The sequence below is a fragment of the Labrus mixtus genome, chromosome 12, assembly GCF_963584025.1.
Source record: "Labrus mixtus chromosome 12, fLabMix1.1, whole genome shotgun sequence".
Taxonomy (NCBI): domain Eukaryota; kingdom Metazoa; phylum Chordata; class Actinopteri; order Labriformes; family Labridae; genus Labrus; species Labrus mixtus.
The window spans coordinates 27,578,544-27,597,333 of NC_083623.1; the positions used below are offsets into that span (position 1 = coordinate 27,578,544).

Here is an 18,790-nt window from a genome sequence, read left to right on the forward strand (position 1 = left end):
TACCAGCTCAGACTGTTTACTCAAGCCACTTCTTTAAGTTTCACTTTCATGTGCAACAAAAGAGCTTTACACTGCCACCTGCTGGCCAATGTAAAAACACCTAACTCAACAGAAACTATTAATGTCACATTATGTTATTACCAACATGTTAAATAAAAGTGACTGTATTAAAGTCTCCAACCATAATTATAGGGTTATCATAATGTTGAATCATATTGAGCATATTTAAAAAAAAACGTAGGAACCTTGCTATTTGGAGCATATACATTAATTAAACATAAATGTAACATCATAATTATACGACCATCTATCTTGTTTAAAGAATAATCCAGATGCTCCCTAAACGAGATTGCATCACCCCTCTGACTTCTTGAACCATGATTAAAAATGATAGCTCCCATCCATTCTCATATCCACCTCTCTTCCTCTTTTTGAGTTGAGTGTGTCTCCTGTAAACATATTATATCAAACTTATTTTTGCTATTCAGCCAAGTAAAAACTTTGTTTTTCTTCATAGTATTTGATAACCTTATGTACTCTAGTTCTGCTTGTTTTTCAATGTATGCAGAAACAAATAGACATAAACACAACAAATAAATACATTTAAGTGTTATTGTTAACGTCAATCAGCATTTGCACTATTTATTATTAACCCTGACCCCCAAGAAAGTAGTACGAGGGAATTATTTAAATAAGCACACTTAATCACCAGAATAAGACCTGTGTGTGCTACTCAAGGTAGACCAACCTGTTTCCTCCAATCAGCCTGTCCATAGTCATATGTTATCTCTTCCCTCACAGCAAAGAGAAAAAGGTTTGCCCTCTGCCATGATCTTTTTCATCTTACAGTTCGGCTGCTTGTGGTCATCATTGACTAGTCTTCATAGACTATGGAGTCAGACCAGTCTCAATATTCATGATTGCACACAGAAGGATTCACAAATGTATTTTGTGATTTATATATGATTGATTCTATCCACGAACCTATTTTTCAATGTACACATACATATTTATCATTCTATATAAATGTAAAAAATGATGTTCACAAACTTCTGATTCGCACACAAGTATTTATTGTTTTAAAAATATGTAATAGATATCCACTTTAAAGTATTTGCAGTTTTCATCAAAAACACATTTGGATCTTGATACATTTATATACGAACTGTTCAATCTGCATTTACAAACTGTTTGTCATGTGTGAACCTCACATGAGTCTCACATCGGATTAAATTGTGTCATGGTGCCTACACTGGTTTTAAATGGACACAGCACATATCCCTTTACATCTCAGGGAAACTTCTCCTCTCTTATGAAATGTGTGTGTGTGTGACTGGTTGATTTGTAGTTTACTGTTGCCATCATCTGCCCAGGGACAACAGATGGAAATTAGCTAGTTAGCTAAATCTGGTACAAAGCATCTCTTCTATTCTGAGACTAATGTGTTTTTTTGTCCCTGATTCAAATAAAAGATTAAACGAAACTAAACTAATATCCTGATCCTGATGTTGAGGTACTGTCAGCTTGTCTAATGTTCTGGATGTTTTCAGTAAAGAAGGTGTAAAATTAATTACAGGTAGAATGAAGTTCAGGTGCTGCTGACACAGGAGGGTTTGTTAGCCTGTCTACAGTAGCTAACAGGGCACAAGCATTATTATTGTTTCTGATGATGATGTCAGAGAAGACAGACTGTCTTGCTACATTAAAGTGATCAGATGATCCGGCTCACTTTGATCCTTTTTGGATCACCCTGATCCAGGTACAGATTTAAGGATTATCAAGTCCAGATTATCAGATCTTATTTTGTCACTTATTTTTTTATTGGTGATATCAGAACAATACAGACATTACAGAAGGGGGTCCATTGTTTTTCTATAATGTAGAACATTTAACCCCCCCCCCCCCCCCCCCCCCCATTACCACGCCCACCAACCATGAAACAGAGCAGCTGGACAGAGTGAACAGAGTCAGCTGGTCTTCAGTCAGCAGTGTTTCTCAGACCGACACACCACACAGACACTGAAGAACCAAACCAGAACCAAAACCCAAACCCAGGATAGAGAGGTTCAGAGAATGTGGTGTTGAAGGTGTGGAGGTAGATCAGTGTGTCAGAGGAGACTCTGTAGAAGGACAGAGAGCCAGCAGGACAGTCCACATACACTGCTACTCTGTTAGAGACAGAGGAGGAGGAGATCTTTGTTCTTCTGGTATTGTGCCTGACAGAGTAACCTCCATCAGAGCAGAACAGACTCCAGGATTGATCATTATATCCAAATATACATTCATCACTGGTTCCTCTCCTTCTGATTCCTCTGTAACTCACTGATACATCAACCACTCCTCTCCACTTGACCTCCCAGTAACAGCGACCAGTCAGACCAGTCCTACACAGCAGCTGAGGATGGTATTCAAATCTGTCTGGATGATCAGGATATGACTGAAGCTTCTCCACATATGTCACCTTCCTGTTGTTGTCAGACAGTCTGAGGGATCTGTTCACTGTGTTTGTGTCCAGTTCCAGCTCACAGGCGTCTGATGGAGAGAACGAGACACAACACAGCTGTTGGGCCACGCAGGCTTAGGACAGTCAAACCATGGACTTGGGCCTTTGAGTTATTTACTGAGATCACAAAGTGGCCTAAAAGGACTCTTTATCCCAGAATTCCCTGCAGTACTTCACACCTACGTGTGACGTAAAGGGGGGACCGGAACCTGAGGGAGACCCCACAGGAAGGCGGCCAGGTGACAAAACTCTGAGACTCCCCTCGTTCAATCTCTTTCCACGCGCTGACTTCAAGTGTTCGGAGACACAAGCTCACCTCCTGTTTCCTGCAACAATCTTCCTTTGTTTTAAGTTTTGGCGCGCAGGTAATCCGCGGCCGGCAGTGTTCCAAATTCCGAGCTCGGATTGTCCAGTGAACGCATCTCAGTTTCTCGGAGAGCGTTAGGCTATAACAGTTTATCAGAAAGATAACGGTCTTATTCCGTCCTGCAACGAAAGGACATCAACGGACATCTTTCCCCTCGACGGAGAACCAACGAAGCCGCTCTTGCCGTAAGGGACCCTCGCCGCCATCAGACGCCTCTACACCAGGACAGACAGAAGATCTGTTTTATCGCCGGACTCCTTTTTCCTTCACCGATCGCAGGCAAAGCGATTCACAAGTGAGGCTTAATTAGGTCTGGGCAGAATTAGCTTTAGAGAGTGTTTTTAACAATTGTTTGATTGATGCAGAAACTGTAATTTTTATCTTTGTTGGACCGCCGCGTCCTGAGTTTTACCTGTTTAAAACTCTTGTTCCCATTTCGGACCTCTGCGTCCTATATGTGTTTAGCGTAACAGCGTTATAACCGGGTATTATTCTTCTGATCAGAAAGGCCAGTGTAAGCCGTATTAACTTGAATTCGGCCATTGGTTTGTTTCTGTGAATGAAGGGAATTACTCCGAGTTGTGGTGCGGGATCCGGACTGTGATCCGGCCTCTTCAGACACGCATTTCTACGCTCCTCTACGCTCCTCTTCTATCTTTTTTTTCTTCCCCTTTGACTAACACACACAGAGATCTATACACTCGTGGCCATCCAGACGCCTCAGAGACACAGATCGTGTAGGGCCGAACTCGGTCTCTTTTAGACATTAAGGCCACATTAGGTCTTTGTTAGGTGTGTGCCATCGGAAGGGCGACCACGTGGGACGAAGCAATCTCCCCCTTTTCTTCTTCCCCCCGCTCTCTCTCTCTCTCACACACACACACACACACACACACACACACACACACACACACACACACACACACACACACACCCCGTCCACAAGCCGTGCTTGATAATGTTTGTTTGTTTAGATTAGTTTATAATAGTTATTTGTTTGATTAAGTTCATTGATTTTGGATTGATGTTGCTTTGTTTAAATAAATTCTGTTATAATTTAAGAGAGCAGTTGTTTGTGATTACTGGTGTATTTGCATTGTGATATAAGCTGGGTGCGAAGGCTTTGTGTACGGATTTCACGCCTTCAATTTATTAAATATAGTTATTAATTATTAATAATATTAGTAATTAAATAACTAATTTGAGACTGATTTGAGTGATATTTTGGTTATATTTCCCTGAGTACAGGGTGGTGCCCCAAAACGAGATTAATCATAGTTTAATGATATTTTATTTATATTATTAATAATTAGAAATAATTATTAAAGAATATAACTAAAGTTGACTTGATACAACCCCAACACAGCTGCAGGTTATCATCTGTTCATTCATCAACAACTTTACTGACTCTTACTGAGAGTCAATCAAACTTACAGTTCATATTCAGCACTGAATGATGTTTGACAGCACTGAAATGTAATAATCCACTTCTAATCAAGTTCAAATGTAGTTACCATGCTGTGAAAAAATACTAATTTTACGTTAAATAACTCGACATTTTAAAAGTATTTTTCTGTTTTTTTAAATAAACAAACTGTAAGATGACATTATCTGTAAATTAACAACCCCCCCCCCCTTTTATTTTATTTTAACGTTTATTTCTCTTTTTTACAGTCAAAGTACTCTACAAATGATACATTATATATTTTCTGTTTTCTAAGATTACATATTTAATAATCTGTAATTAAATATGTAGCAGGTTAATATAAAGGTGTATGTCCATACCAACAATATGACGTGTTTCTCTCTCATTTTAAGATCTATCTTACTGGTTTTATGTTCATGTGTAACTGACATTCAAACTCTATCATTCTGGATATGACTTTGATGATGTAAGACTTTAACCACATTTAAAGGTAAGTTTTCACTTTAGTTTCCCTTTTTTAGGTTCTTTATTTTAGATCAGACCGGTCTGTAAATATTTTGGTTTTAGGTACAAAGTCTGTACCTATTTAAAGGTTTTAAGTCTCTTTTCTTTGTGAGTTAACTCTTTTCTTCCTCCTTTAACAGGTTAGAAAACACACATATTGTCACAGTACCTGCTCCTTGACTATATATATATATATATGTATATATATATATATATATATATATATATATATATATATATATATATATACATATATAGTCAGAAAAGTCTGTGTTGACGGCATTTACTGTTCTGATTCTTCACAGGCATTTCACTACATTTTACCTTCAGTTTTGAATGACGCATTGCATTGTGGGAAGACCCCATTAAGTGTGAAAAGGTCACATGATTATTAAATCTACCTGAACTTTGACCTGAATCATGTCGCTGACCTTTTTGTCTTTGATACCAAACGTCTTGAAGAATATTTAGACCAGCTCAACCTGAAGTAAGATATAAATACAGAGTATGATACGGCTTCTGTTTTTCTTCAGAGATGTGTTACTACGCCCAAACTTCTTCTGTCTGTGTAACGGAGTATTTGTCACATTGTCACTCTGACACTGAGAGCTGCTTATGATGAGAAACGCTGTGCTTACATTTTCAGATCAAGCACTGGAACAAGGTTTACAGGGGAGAACATCCAACAGAGAGACAGGTCCATCATCAGTAAGTATCAATGGAGTATATAACACAAGATATTAGTCAATGTTAACAAGTCTTTCTAAACCTTACATAGTGATTCATATATGTAGTCTTAATAAGGATAGCAGCTTTGGTGAGTGGTGACAGTGCTCCTTACTGACTCCTGAAAATATTCATTAAGAAGTTACAATATAGTTTACATTCATGATCTATGTGTGTGTGTGAAGGAGAGAGAGAATTCATGTTGTTTATAACAGAATCATTCCTTTGTTGTAGATTTATTTCATTACTTTTAATTAGATTCCAGAGCTCCATTGTTCTCCATGTCTTTTGTATTATTTAGTTTTTACTTGAGAAGTCATTCACATTATGTGTTTAGTTGAAATCCTCCCTGTAGCTTGTTAGCTGGGAGCTACATTCACATGCACACTGTCTGACCTGTGGGTATTCATTTGGAAGTGTGAACTCTTCTCAGCTTCTAAAGCTCTGACATGCCGAGCTGACGTTCAAAGTTTGGACACCATGTGTTTCTTAGATAATGAATCATATGAAGTGAACTATTCCTTTAAGGTTGTTTTAAAGAAATGCTGTCTGACTAATCAAAGTGCAGTACAAAGAAGCTGTGAACCATCTGCTGTCTCCAACTGTTCTGTCCTCAGAGGTCACATTCAGCACAAACAGGAGCCTGAAGGACACGCCCACTTCACACTGTAAACTATAGTTTGAGCTGCAGTAAATCAAGTGGAGGTCTGATCCAAAAACAGAAATCCAAAAGTGGAGCTGAAAGTGAACTCCTGTTCTCCTCCTTGGTGTCATGATGTCACTTCTATGGACGTAAACAGCAGCACCCTCAGCACACATCCTGACAAATATTCACACTACGTATCTTGATTTAGATTTATTAGGATCAATATTTAAAACATGATGTGATCATATTTTCATATGAGCCAGCCCTTCTTTAGTGTGTCGACCCGTCAGTGAACAGAAAGGTTTAGAAGAAGAAGAGGAGCAGTTTGAACCCACCGTGATCCATCAGACTAATCAGCTGTTTCATGATACTTTATCTGTTCTGATCAACTCTAAACACATATTTATTATTGATCTTCATGGACTCTAATGTCAGATATGTTGGATTAGGATGACTGTGTTCACTTTGTTTGTGTGTTTTGATCTGAATTCTAAAATCTTTCAATCCACAGAGACAAAAACAGAAACTGAATTCTGACTGAAATGTTTCTTTTGACTTGAGTTCAAAAGTGACGAGTCCTGTCAACAGATACAAACATAGACATTTGATGAAGTTCAGGTGGATTTGATCCAAATGCTTTGTTGAAAATAAAGCCAAATGTAATCTTTGTCATTGTCTTTCATTCATCATGGATCGTTCTCAACACAAACTGTTTCTGTTCTCATTGAAGGAAAGGAGCATAGAGGGTGGAAGTCACAGAAAGTGATGATAAGAAAGGAGGAGATGAAAACTTGTGATGTGAAATATGAAGCAGTCAAAATGTTTGTGTGTCTATCTATATCTGAAGTGTTGAAATGATTGAGAATTGAAATACAAAGTGATAATCAGTGATTAGATAATCACCATTCATCACATCCAACAGAAATGTATCGTTTACAGCACACACTTTTTTGTTACTTCCAGTTTAAAAGAAGATCTGGTCCATTCATGGAACTGCTCGACCTTTGACCTTTACTGTCTGCACAGCCAGAAGACGAGGAGGAGAGCTAACTTCTGTCTTTAAAGATTTTACTGTTTAATCACTGAATTAAAGAGAACTTGATGTTGGAGACTCTGCATATTTAAATAATTATGAAAATGAACGTCAAATCAAAAATGATTTCTGCTGTTTTTAAAGTTGACGAGCTCCACGAGCTCAACCAGGAGAAGCCGGTCAGCAGCCGACATCAAAACCATAAATGTCAAAATCACAAAAACTGCATGTTATAAACGATACATTTCTGTTTAATGTAATGAATGGTGATTTTCTAATCTCTGGATTATCACTTTTATTTCAGTTCACATTTTTTATTGTGTACTATTTCCACTCCCATGAGTTTCCATCACCCTCACTTTCATCATCACTGTGTGTTACTTCCAGCCCTCATCCAACATGTGCTGCTGTGTTCTGATGAAGAGAAATGTAAACACACTCATGTGATGATCAGGTGCTATTACAGTTGACCAGAAGGTGGTGATAGTGGTTAATCATAAAAGCTATGAGACAGAGTTAAGTTGATAGCCGAGGTAGAAGATGTATGCTAACTACATGTTACCGGCAATAAACAAGAGATTCGTAAACTGACAAAGGACTAATATTCTTTTGCAAACAACGAACAAAACAACTCACACTTCCTCAGACCAGGATCCAGTCTGTGCAGTCCACCATGGTCCAACCTGGAGGAAGAAACCAGATCAGAATCTACTTCATACATCTTCATTTCATCTTCACGCACACACACACACACACACACACACACACACACACACACACACACACACACGGCTATAGGCTTCACATCCATTGTACCATTCTCAGCTGTTTTACCAGTAACATCTAGTCATAACCATGCAGCTGAACAGAATCGACTTAATAATCTGATACTAATCAATATTTACTCTGGTGACAAATAGTGAAGGTAAGACAGAGCGTGAGATCAACACACAGACTGCTTTGACATCAGCAGTGATGTAGAAACAGTTCTGAACTGTTTCATCTGAAGAAAATCTTCTTTAGTTCTTTATTTTCCAAGAATTATCCATGGTTTGTTTGTTAGTGTGGAAAGAACTTCATATTTAACTTTCTTTAGTCCAGTCCAGCTTCCTCAGACTCAAAGACTGGGAGCTATAGAACCAGCTCAGAGATTTACACTATAGCAGCATAACTAGGAGCTGGTCTACACCAGCACCAGCCCAACTATAAGATTTATCAAAAAGGAAAGTTTTAAGTCTATTTTTAAAAATACAGACTGTGTCTGCCTCCCGGACCCCGACTGGAAGATGATTCTAGAGGAGAGGAGCCTGATAACTGAAGGCTTTACCTCCCATAGTACACTTAGAGACTGTAGGTACTACTAGCAGGCCTGCATTCTGGGACCGTAATGTTCTCGAGGGGCAGTACAGCACTAGTAGCTCCTTAAGATAAGATGGTGCCTGGCCATTTAGAGCTTTGTAAGTGAGAAGAAGGATCTTGAATTCTATTCTAGACTGTATAGGGAGCCAGTGCAGAGAAGTCAACACAGGAGTAATGTGGTCCCTTTTCCTAGTTCTAGTCAGTACACGAGCTGCAGCATTCTGGACTAGTTGAAGAGTCTTTAGAGACTTACCAGAGCACCCTAACAAAAGAGAATTACAATAATCCAACCTGGAGGTAACGAATGCATGAACTAGTTTTTCTGCATCATTTTGCGACAGGATATTCCTGATCTTGGATATATTACGAAAGTGAAAATAGGCTGTTCTTGAAATTTACCTGATGTGAGAGCTAAAGGACATATCTTGATCAAATAGAACTCCTAGATTCCTAACAGTGGTGCTAGATGCCAGGCTGATGTCACTAAGGACAGTCACATCACTAGAAAAAGTCTCTCTGAGGTTTTTAGGGCCTAGCACAATAACTTCAGTCTTGTCTGAGTTAAGTAGCAAAACATTTCTGGTCATCCAGGTCCTAACGTCCTTAAGGCACGTTTCTAGCTTACATAACTGACTGGTGCCATCGGGCTTCATTGATACATAAAGCTGAGTATCATCTGCATAACAATGAAACTGTATGGAGTGGTTCCTCATAATATTTCCCAGAGGAAGCATATATAATGTAAAGAGAATTGGTCCAAGAACTGAACCTTGTGGCACTCCATGGCTAACTTTGGTGTGCATAGAGGACTTATCATTAACATGTACAAACTGAGATCAGTCTGATAAGTAGGATTCAAACCAACTTAAAGCAGTCCCTGTAATTCCAAGTAAATGTCTAGTCTGTATAATAGGATCTGATGGTCAATAGTGTCAAAAGCAGCACTAAGATCTAACAAGACGAGCACAGAGAGAAGTCCCCTGTCTGAAGCTAGAAGTAGATCGTTTGTAACTTTAACTAGTGCAGTCTCAGTGCAGAAATATAGAAATCCAAATCTCTAACATGAGAATAAAGGGGAGGTCTGAGCAGACTCTGCCAATAACTTTCCTTAAAACAGCTGGTGCTTAACACTAGGACCGCCAACATTCTAGAACCCCCTCCAAGCGCCGCAGCCGTCTGTGAGACGGCATATGTAATTTAATTGTTTGTGCCCACAGAAGCACACAATAATGCATTTGTTTTGATGAATTTACGAGAAATAATGATAAATCCAACTTACTTGTATGTACAAACCAAATATCACAGCATAAGGCAGGATTGGTAACCTTTTAAATGTTGCATGTCAATTTACAATATTTGTCGGCTTTTTTAGTGCGCCATTTTTTTTACTGCTGCTCCACGTCTCCCGTTGCTAAAACACATTCTACAATAATTAAACATACATAACTTTTAGTCTATTATATTTTTGGTTATATTAGGCTTTGCATTTGAATAAAAGCACTGCAAAAAAAAAAAGAGATAAACACCAAAATAATGAGAGGAAACTTTTTTTATTGAAGCTCCTCCTCCTCTACAAATGGGTTTGTTTCCCCGTCATTGAGGAAATTTGAACAACACACATACGCACGCACGCCACCCTCCTTCCCACTCACAGGGTGCTTGCACCCCTTGCAGGAGACAACGGTGTTATTCTTCTATTAGTGCGTGTTGGTCTGACACTGCCTCCTTTTCAGCTCTTGTGGATGCTGTGGCTCCATGGGCACCGACGTCAAACTGTCCTTGACACGCAGGTGTTCCTCTCTAAGTTGCTTTGCCAGCTCAAGAATGAAGGCTCTTCTGGGGATGGTGTTCAAGGTGCATGCCTTGAATAGGACATGGGCGTTTATCGCAGCCATGTCCAGAATGTTATAAAACACAGCGACAGGCCACCTTCGGGTTCCCCCTTTTACGGTGTACTGCCGAGCATCTGGTCCAGCACATCAACCCTGACCTGATGGTAATGAGCGGAAATTGAGTACGTTTGTAATGATAATAATAATAATTATTATTATAATAATAAAGTAGCCTGATGAAATGATTAAGTAAAATAATAAAATAGCTTACCTTCATGACGTTATAGAAAGTGACAGTCTCTGGCTTTTTCTTTCTATCACTCCCAATGGAGACAGTTGGGTGCATGGTGCTAAGAAGTGCAACACTTTTTTTTGGTGGAGCACCGGGTGTTACGCCGCTACACAAACCCACAGCTAAAAGCTATCCTTGAGCCTGACTCTTAAGGCCAGTGAGCCCGTGACTTAGTGCCTCTCCTTATGTGTTGCGTTAAACATGAAGGTATATCCTGCCTTACCTGAATGTGTGCAACTGTCCTGTCTGTTTGAGGGGTGCGTGTAGGTGACTCACCGCCAAGATCCTTGTTCATGCTGCGACCAGCACACTCAGACAGCCGATCCACAGAGTCATTTGGGTGCGATCTCCTCCACCAGCCCGCGCTCTTTCATATCAGTTTAGAGCAGTAGGAAATTAAATAAAATAGAGATAATAAAATAAGCAATAACATAAGCAATAAGTACCAGTAGGGCTACTATAATAAGATATATGCAAGATAAAGCAATATTTACATTATGAATGTACAAGATGAACTGTGTTAAACAGATATTGCACAGTGTAAAGGTGTAAAGATATTGCACAGTGTATTGACCAGTTTGCAGACAGATTGCACAGTTTCAGAGTTAAATAAATATGTCCAGGTTAATAATCCAGTGTCCGGGTGGGTGATTCTTAAAGGGAGAAGTTATAAAGTCTGATGGCCACAGGCAGGAATGACCTCCTATGTCATTCTGTGGTACATCGTGGGGGAATCAGTCTTGCACTGAATGTGCTCCTGTGTCCGACCAGTACACTGTGGAGTGGATGTGGGACATTGTCCAAGATGCTACGCACCTTTGACATAATCCTCCTCGCTGACACCACCATCAGAGAGTCAAGCTCCACCCCGATAATGTCACTGGCCTTGCGGATGAGTTTGTTGAGTCTCTTGGCGTCCGCTACTCTCAGCCTGCTGCCCCAGCTTGCCACAGCAAACAGGATAGCACTGGCCACCACAGACTCATAAAACATCCTCAGCATCGTTCTGTAGATGTTAAAGGACCTCAGCTTCCTCAGGAAGTAGAGGCGGCTCAGGCCCTTCTTGTAGACGGCCTCTGTGTTCTTAGACCAGTCCAGTTTATTGTCAATATACACTCCCAAGTACTTGTAGTTATCCACTCTGTCCACACTGACCCCCGGAATGGAAATAGGGGTCAGCGATGCCTTTTTCCTCCTTAGATCCACCACCAGTTCCTTTGTCTTGGCCACGTTGAGCAGGAGGTGGTTCTGCTCGCACAATGCGACAAAGTCACCCACCACAGCCCTGTACTCAGCCTCCTCACCCTTGCTGATACATCCAACCACAGACAAGTCGTCAGAAAACTTCTGAAGGTGGCAGGACTCGGTGTTGTAGTTGAAGTCTGTGGTGTAGAGGGTGAAGAGGAAGGGGGACAGGACCATCCCCCGGTGGGACCCCAGTGTTGGGACCTCCTCCTGATTATCATATCTAAAAGCCCTCTTCTTAGCATTCAGGATGGCCTTGATGTCCTTTGTAAGCCAGGGCTTGTTGTTAGAATAACAAAGACAGCTCACATAAACCCTTTTCACACATACAGAAATCTTCTGAAAAACTCCGGAAATTAGTCTACCCGGAAGTTCTTTATGCTATGTGTGAACGCAAACAGACACATTTTTTCGCGCAGACTTTACCCAGAGTTTCTCCGACCAGACCCCTAGCATTTTATCTGCAGAAAATCCGAGTGAGCTCCGGAGATTTCAATTCGAGCCATTGGGACCCGAATGATGTTTATATACAGTAACTGCTTAAAGTCAATCAATCAATCAATCAACTTTTATTTGTATAGCGTCAACTCATAACAAGTGTTATCTCGAGACACTTTACAAGAAGCAGGTAAAATACCTTACTCATTGTCTGTTAACATTACAAAAGAGCAGGTAAAAAGACCTTACTCATTGTTATGTTACAAAAAGCAGGTAAAAGACCTTACTTATTGCTATGTTACAAAGATCCGGCCTATCCATCATGAGCACTTTAGCAAAGCAGCAAAAGTTACAGTGGTAAGAAAAAACTGCCTTATTAAAAGGCAGAAATCTTCGGCCGGATCCCCGGCTCATGACGAAACAGTCTTCACAGGCCTAGACTGCGCCGGGCTTGGAAAGGGATAGGGGGAGAGATGGGATAAGATGCAGGAAGAGGGATAGAGAGCAAGGGGGTGGGGGGAGGTAGACCGTCCATCAGCAATCCGGTGGGGAGGGGAGGGGGTGTGGGGGGTTGTTCTGGCAGGCCGCCAACCCACGATCCGGTGGGGAGGGGGTAGTGGTGGGGTGGGGGTTGTTCTGGCAAGCCGTCAACCGACGATCTTGAGGAGCCTAGGAGAGCTCAAGAGCTCCCAGGAAAGTAGGTGGTTAGTGACTGAGATTTATAGATAGATACATGCAGTAATATGATGTACTGTATATGCAGAGAGAGAGAGAGAGAGAGGAGCTCAAGGTGCCAGTTCCCCCGGTAGTCTAAGCCTATAGCAGCATAACTAAGAGCTGGTCTACACCAGCACCAGCCCTAACTATAAGATTTATCAAAAAGGAAAGTTTTAAGTCTAATCTTAAAAATACAGACTGTGTCTGCCTCCCGGACCCCGGCTGGAAGGCGGTTCCAGAGGAGAGGAGCCCGATAACTGAAGGCTTTACCCCCCATAGACACCATAAAGTGTCTGCACGCGACCTCTACGATCTCCGTGCACATAATTAAACGTCTGCATTATGTTTTCTGTTCGTCAGTATGTTGTTCTCCACTCTTTTCTGGATGTTGTCATTCCATTGGATTACACATAGCATTGATATAAAGACAAATATTCTCATTATAACGTCGTGTAGAGGACTCTGTTGCTACGGCCACTACTTCCGCGTTGTTTTTTTACGTCATGTCTTACCTCGGGAAATCCCCCGAGCCCCCTCCCCTCTGACAGGGAAAGTCCCCCGCTGTGAAGAGCAAATGGGTCGGGAGAATCTCCGGAGAAGTCCTCCTGTAAATATCTAGATATTATCCGGAGTGCATATGTGAAAACGGCTTTAGCCATGGTGACGTGATTGAAATCACCCGAGATAATGATTAGAGCACTTGGGTGGTCAGTCTGTAGTTTGGATACGACGGAGTGTATGAAATTTGTGGTGTTTAAACCAAAAATCTGTGTTATCTGTTCTGCCTGTAGGTGGCGATAAAGTACTGTATGTTGGTGCTATATGCAGTTGTAGAGTGTCTCCTGTGCCAGAAGCGTGTTGTAGCTTGAACACTGAATGAAGGGAGCCATCATCCACTACCTTTTGCTCTACGTCATTTTTCACCTGAGAGATATTACTTCCCACTATGTTCTGTTAGACACAACAATGGGATAATAACAGTTGTACATGCTGTGCCGGTTGGCTTCAGCGCAAACAGCTGATCCCGGCTGTAAACAATGCGGGGTTGCTGCGCGACGGTGGTGAGAATGAATGAACTCGGTTGCATGTTGTGAAACTGTCCAAAACTCTCCCCAAAGGCTTGAATCGAGAAGGCACAGCTTAAATAAGTTGCCAGCTAAAAAATAGAACGATAAAAGATGAAACAAAGACATTAAGTACTAAAAAGTTAGAAACGAACAGGAGCAACGGTAGCTTGCGCGGTTGACGCATGCGCACTCAACTATATAAGAAAGCACTATAAGAAATGCTTTTGATTGTTAACATTTGAAGAAGTAAGTCCTGATAAGTGAAGGGATGAAAATCCTTTACCTGGGTAAACCCATCTTACCTTCTAAGCTTTCACTTGTGTGTCTGCACTTCATGTCAGCTGATCAGAGAAGTTGAGTCAAAAGAAACTCATGACTGTGGAGCAGTGGTGATAGGCGATGCTCTGTCTATGCACAAGACTGACCTGACTGACCACAGAATCTGGGGTTGTTATGAGCTACAAGGGTTCTGGAATGACGTGTCAAAGGACCAAAGCACAGAATGTTTACTTTGGAATACATGGAAACCTGTCAGTTTATATGTCGCCATGGAAAAAAACAATCAGGAAATCCTATTATGGTAAAAAAAAAAAAAAGGAAACAAACCAAGTCGCTGTTTCATGAGTAAATAGTTCAGTCCTGTTTCTACAGTCAATACACAAATGTACTAAATCAGTTCCTGATACCCCAATATTGCACCAATGTTCATCAGTGCTCTAAAAACTCCACCAACTCTAGCATCATGGCTTCACTTTGTTCATGAAATAAATAAACGTCTGCTTGTAGTTGTGTTAAAATATTCATAAATGAAAGCAGTTACTTTCATTGCAAATAAGAAAAGTTTTATGATTGATGACGAATCAGGTTACCGTGGGAATTGGATAGCACCAAGACCAATGGAAGAATCATTCTCCTCTTAGCAGAAAATGTATAAGAAGTGAAGCAGCAAAAATGAAGCCAAAGAGAGAAATGATAACAGAACAAATATACACACAATTGAAGTGTTTCTATCCATATACCATTTAGTTATACACACTAAAGGCTATAATGCATTTCTATTGTTTCTTCTAACAATATGTTGAGTAAATCCAGAATGCCAGATGACATCTACAGGTGTTGTCATTCAGTTTGTGATCAAAGGCTGCAGTAGTTTTGTGCCCAGTGGCCTCTGTACTCTTAATTAATCCTGTGCATGTTCAGGTGTCATTTAGATTTTCTTTATTTTGTATTCTGACTGCAGGATTCTTATTAAGGGTTAAAGGTTTTCAGTGAAATCAACCTGGACCTGATCTGACTGTGGTCGCTCTGCATCAGGATCTGCTGAACTCCTTTTCTTTACCAAAGAGACTTTAGACACTCCACACAAAATAACACAAGTAGATGAAAGTCTTTCTCACTCTACATCAGTTTATTTATTACAAGGTTACACATGAGCTGTCTGAAGAACTTGTGCTACCCAACACACAGGCCTCCAAGGAAACAGAGTGACAGAAAGAAGAGAAGATATCAGGAGAGAAGGATACTTACACTGTAACTGTTTCATATTAACCCTTCCAATTCAAATGTCATTTTACTGGTTCGTATGTCAGCAACAAAACATCCATGTCAAAAAAGTAGACAGATTTCTGTCAATAGAATTGTCTTATATCCCTTTATAACAGCAGTTATACATCTGTTAGTCAATACATACTTATGAATACACATCAGTGATGTTAATTTGTATTCCTTTGGATCACTTTTACCATTGCACAGGACTAGCATTCATCTCCAGTGTGAATCATCATTTGAGTGGTCAGATGCACTTTTTGCTTAAATATTTTCTCACATTCAGAGCAGCTGAAGGGTTTCTCTTCTGTATGACCTCACGTGTGTGGCCAGAATTCCACTTAAGGTAAATTGCACAGGATTAGCATTTCTCTCCAGTGTGAATCATCTTGTGACTGGTCAGATTTCCTTTACGACTAAACCTTTCACCACAATCAGAGCATCTGAAGGGTTTCTCTCCTGTATGCACCAACATGTGTCTGGTCAGACTTCCTTGCAGGTAAAATCTTGTATCACACTCAAGGCAAGTGAAGAGTTTATCTCCCGTGTGATTTGCCATGTGATATGTCAAACTAGACTCACAGGTAAATCTTTTCTCACACTCAAGGCAGCTGAAAGGTTTCTCTTCTGTGTGAACTAACATGTTTGTGGACAGACTTCCTGTTTGAGTAAAACTGTCACTGCAAACAGAGTTGCTGACACGTTTCTTCCCTGTGTGAACTACCATGTGTCGGGTCAGATTCCCCTTCTTTTTAAATTGTTTTCCACATTGAGAGCAGCTGAAGGGTTTTTCTCCCGTATGCACGTGTGTCGTCAGATCTATTCGTTTGCTAAAACTTTCACCACACTCAGAGCATCTAAAGGATTTCTCTCTGTGAATTGCCATGTGATTTGACAGACTAGACTCATGGGTAAATCTTTTCTCACACTGAGAGCAGCTGTAGCGTTTCACTCCAGTGTGAATCGTCATGTGATTTGTCAGATTTTTCTTATTTCTAAACCTTTTCTCACACTTAGAGCAGCTGAAGAGTTTCTCACCTGGGTGATTTGCCATGTGATTTGTCAAACTAGACTTACGGGTAAATCTTTTCTCACACCAAGAGCAGCTGTAGCGTCTGTCTTCAGTGTGAATCATCATGTGACTGTTCAGATTTCTCTTAGTACTAAACCTTTTCTCACACTCTGAGCAGCTGAAAGGTTTCTCTACTAAGTGAACTAACATGTGTGAGGCCAGGATTCCTTTTTGTTTAAATGCTTTACAGCAAATAGAGCAACTGAAAGGTTTCTCCCCTGTGTGATTTGCCATGTGATATGTCAAACTAGACTTATGGGTAAATCTTTTCTCACACTGAGAACAGCTGTAGCGTTTCTCTCTGTGAGCCATCATGTGTTGGGTCAGACTTATCTTAGTACTAAACCTTTTACCACACTCAGAGCAGTTGAAGGGTTTCTCATCTGTGTGAGTTGTCATGTGATATGTCAAACCAGTCCTATAAGTAAATCTTTTCTCACACTGAGAACAGCTGTAACGTTTCTCTCCAGTGTGAATCGTCATGTGAATGGTCAGATTGCTCTTCAATCTAAACCTTTTACCACACTCAGAGCAGCTGAAGGGTTTCTCCCCTGTGTGAATTGCCATGTGATCTGTCAAACTAGACTTATGGGTAAATCTTTTCTCACACTGAGAACAGCTGTAGCGTTTCTCTCTGTGAATCATCATGTGATTGGTCAGGTATCTGTTAATGCTAAACCTTTTACCACACTCAGAGCAGTTAAAGAGTTTCTCCCTTTTGTGATATGTCACACTAGACTTATTGGCAAATCCTTTCTCATATTGAGGGCAGCTGTAGTCTTCCTCTCCACTGTGAATCATCATGTGACTGGCCACATTACTCTTCGAACTAAACCTTTTACCACACTTGGAGCAGCTGAAGGGTTTTTCTCCCATATGAGTAATCATGTGGCTAGTCAGCTTTCGTTGCAGGTAAAACATTTTACCACACTCAGAGCAGCTAAAGGGTTTCTCCCTTCTGTGATTTGCCATGTGATATGTCAAATTAGACTTAAAATTAAATCTTTTACCACACTCAGAGCATTTGAAGCGTTTCTCCCCTGTGTGAACAAACATGTGTTTGGTTAGGTATCCTTTTTCTTGAAATGCTTTACCGCAAATAGAGCAGCTGAAGGGTTTCTCCCCAGTGTGAATTTTAACGTGTATCTTCAGAGCCCCCTTTTCTCTAAATCGTTTTCCACAATGACAGCAACTGAATGGTTTCTCTCCAGTGTGAATCTTCATGTGTGTGGTCAGATGCCCTTTTTGGTTAAATCTTTTACCGCACTGAGAGCAACTGAAGGGTTTCTGTCCAGTGTGAATCATCATGTGAATGGTCAGATGCCCTTTTTGGTTGAATCTTTTTCCGCAATCCAAGCAACTATGTGGTCTGTTACCAGTCTTTAGTTTCTTATTTTTCAAGTTTAATTCTGACAGATCTTCTCTTGTCTCTTGCCAGTCATCACTGTCATCAGTCTCAGGTTCATCAGAGTCTTCAGTCTCGACCTCAGTCTCTGGTTGTAAACGTCTGTCTGGATCTGAGTACCTCTCTGGTTCTGCTCCTCCACAGTCCTCTCCATCAACTCCTGTTTCCATCTGTTCAGTTTGTCTCTGATGAAGCTGTGAGGACTGAGGTTTCTCTTCATCATCTTCACTCTTCACAGAGACAGGAGTGAAGGGGAATTTGGTGGTATCAGCCTCCTCCAGTCCTTTAAGCTGTTCTTCCTCCTGACTGCTCCACAGTTCCTCATGTTCTTCTTTAATGTGTTGGGGCTTAGTGTCCTCCTGGTCCAGAATGTGGCTCCACTCCTGCTGCTCAGGTGGAAGCTCTTCTTTAGTCACCAACAGCTGCTGGACATCTGCAGGACACAGTAAACAAACATTAACAGTACTGCTTTTTTAATATTAATAAGGGCTGTCAAATGATTACATTTTTAATGGCTGAAAAGTATGGAGTTAGATCAGTCTCAATATTCACAAATGCACACGCAAATATATTTCATTCTATATAAATGTAAAAGAAATCCACAAATAAAAAA

At 40.6% G+C, this 18,790-nt stretch overlaps 4 protein-coding genes across 7 annotated transcripts in view; all 4 read right to left on the reverse strand.

The window, feature by feature from the left end:
- LOC132984485 (zinc finger protein OZF-like) overlaps nucleotides 1-18,790 on the reverse strand; it is a 230,883-nt gene that overhangs the window by 189,815 nt on the left and 22,278 nt on the right. The window lies entirely within an intron of this gene.
- LOC132984442 (gastrula zinc finger protein XlCGF8.2DB-like) overlaps nucleotides 1-18,790 on the reverse strand; it is a 75,046-nt gene that overhangs the window by 51,563 nt on the left and 4,693 nt on the right. For 2 of the 3 annotated variants that reach the window (XM_061051291.1, XM_061051290.1), the window contains exon 2: nucleotides 15,543-18,610. The exons of the other annotated variant lie outside the window; for it this stretch is intronic. In XM_061051291.1, coding sequence (XP_060907274.1) covers nucleotides 16,062-18,610 — 2,549 coding nt within the window. In that variant the 3' untranslated portion in view covers nucleotides 15,543-16,061. Of the gene's footprint in view, nucleotides 1-15,542; nucleotides 18,611-18,790 lie in introns of those variants that run through there. 3 annotated transcript variants of the gene reach the window in all.
- LOC132984506 (stonustoxin subunit alpha-like) lies at nucleotides 1,964-7,928 on the reverse strand. The gene is made up of 2 exons (XM_061051394.1): nucleotides 7,842-7,928; nucleotides 1,964-2,532 (listed from the first exon to the last, which is right to left on the reverse strand). The coding sequence occupies exons 1-2, from the start codon at nucleotides 7,924-7,926 to the stop codon at nucleotides 1,979-1,981; spliced, it is 639 nt and encodes a 212-aa protein (XP_060907377.1). The 5' UTR covers nucleotides 7,927-7,928; the 3' UTR covers nucleotides 1,964-1,978.
- The window catches only part of LOC132984445 (gastrula zinc finger protein XlCGF58.1-like), a 33,843-nt gene continuing 30,595 nt past the window's right edge, over nucleotides 15,543-18,790 (reverse strand). For both annotated transcript variants that reach the window (XM_061051306.1, XM_061051307.1), the window contains exon 3: nucleotides 15,543-15,677. The gene's annotated coding sequence lies outside the window, so the exon portion shown is untranslated. The remainder of the gene's footprint in view (nucleotides 15,678-18,790) is intronic.

Excerpts from the sequence above, each read along its gene's own strand:
- LOC132984506 (XM_061051394.1), bottom strand. The coding sequence starts at position 7,926 with ATGTATGAAGTAGATTCTGATCTGGTTTCTTCCTCCAGGTTGGACCAT. Across the intron at positions 2,533-7,841 it reads GGATCCTGGTCTGAGGAAGT|ACGCCTGTGAGCTGGAACTG; the intron begins GTGAGTTGTTTT and ends TCTCTCCATCAG.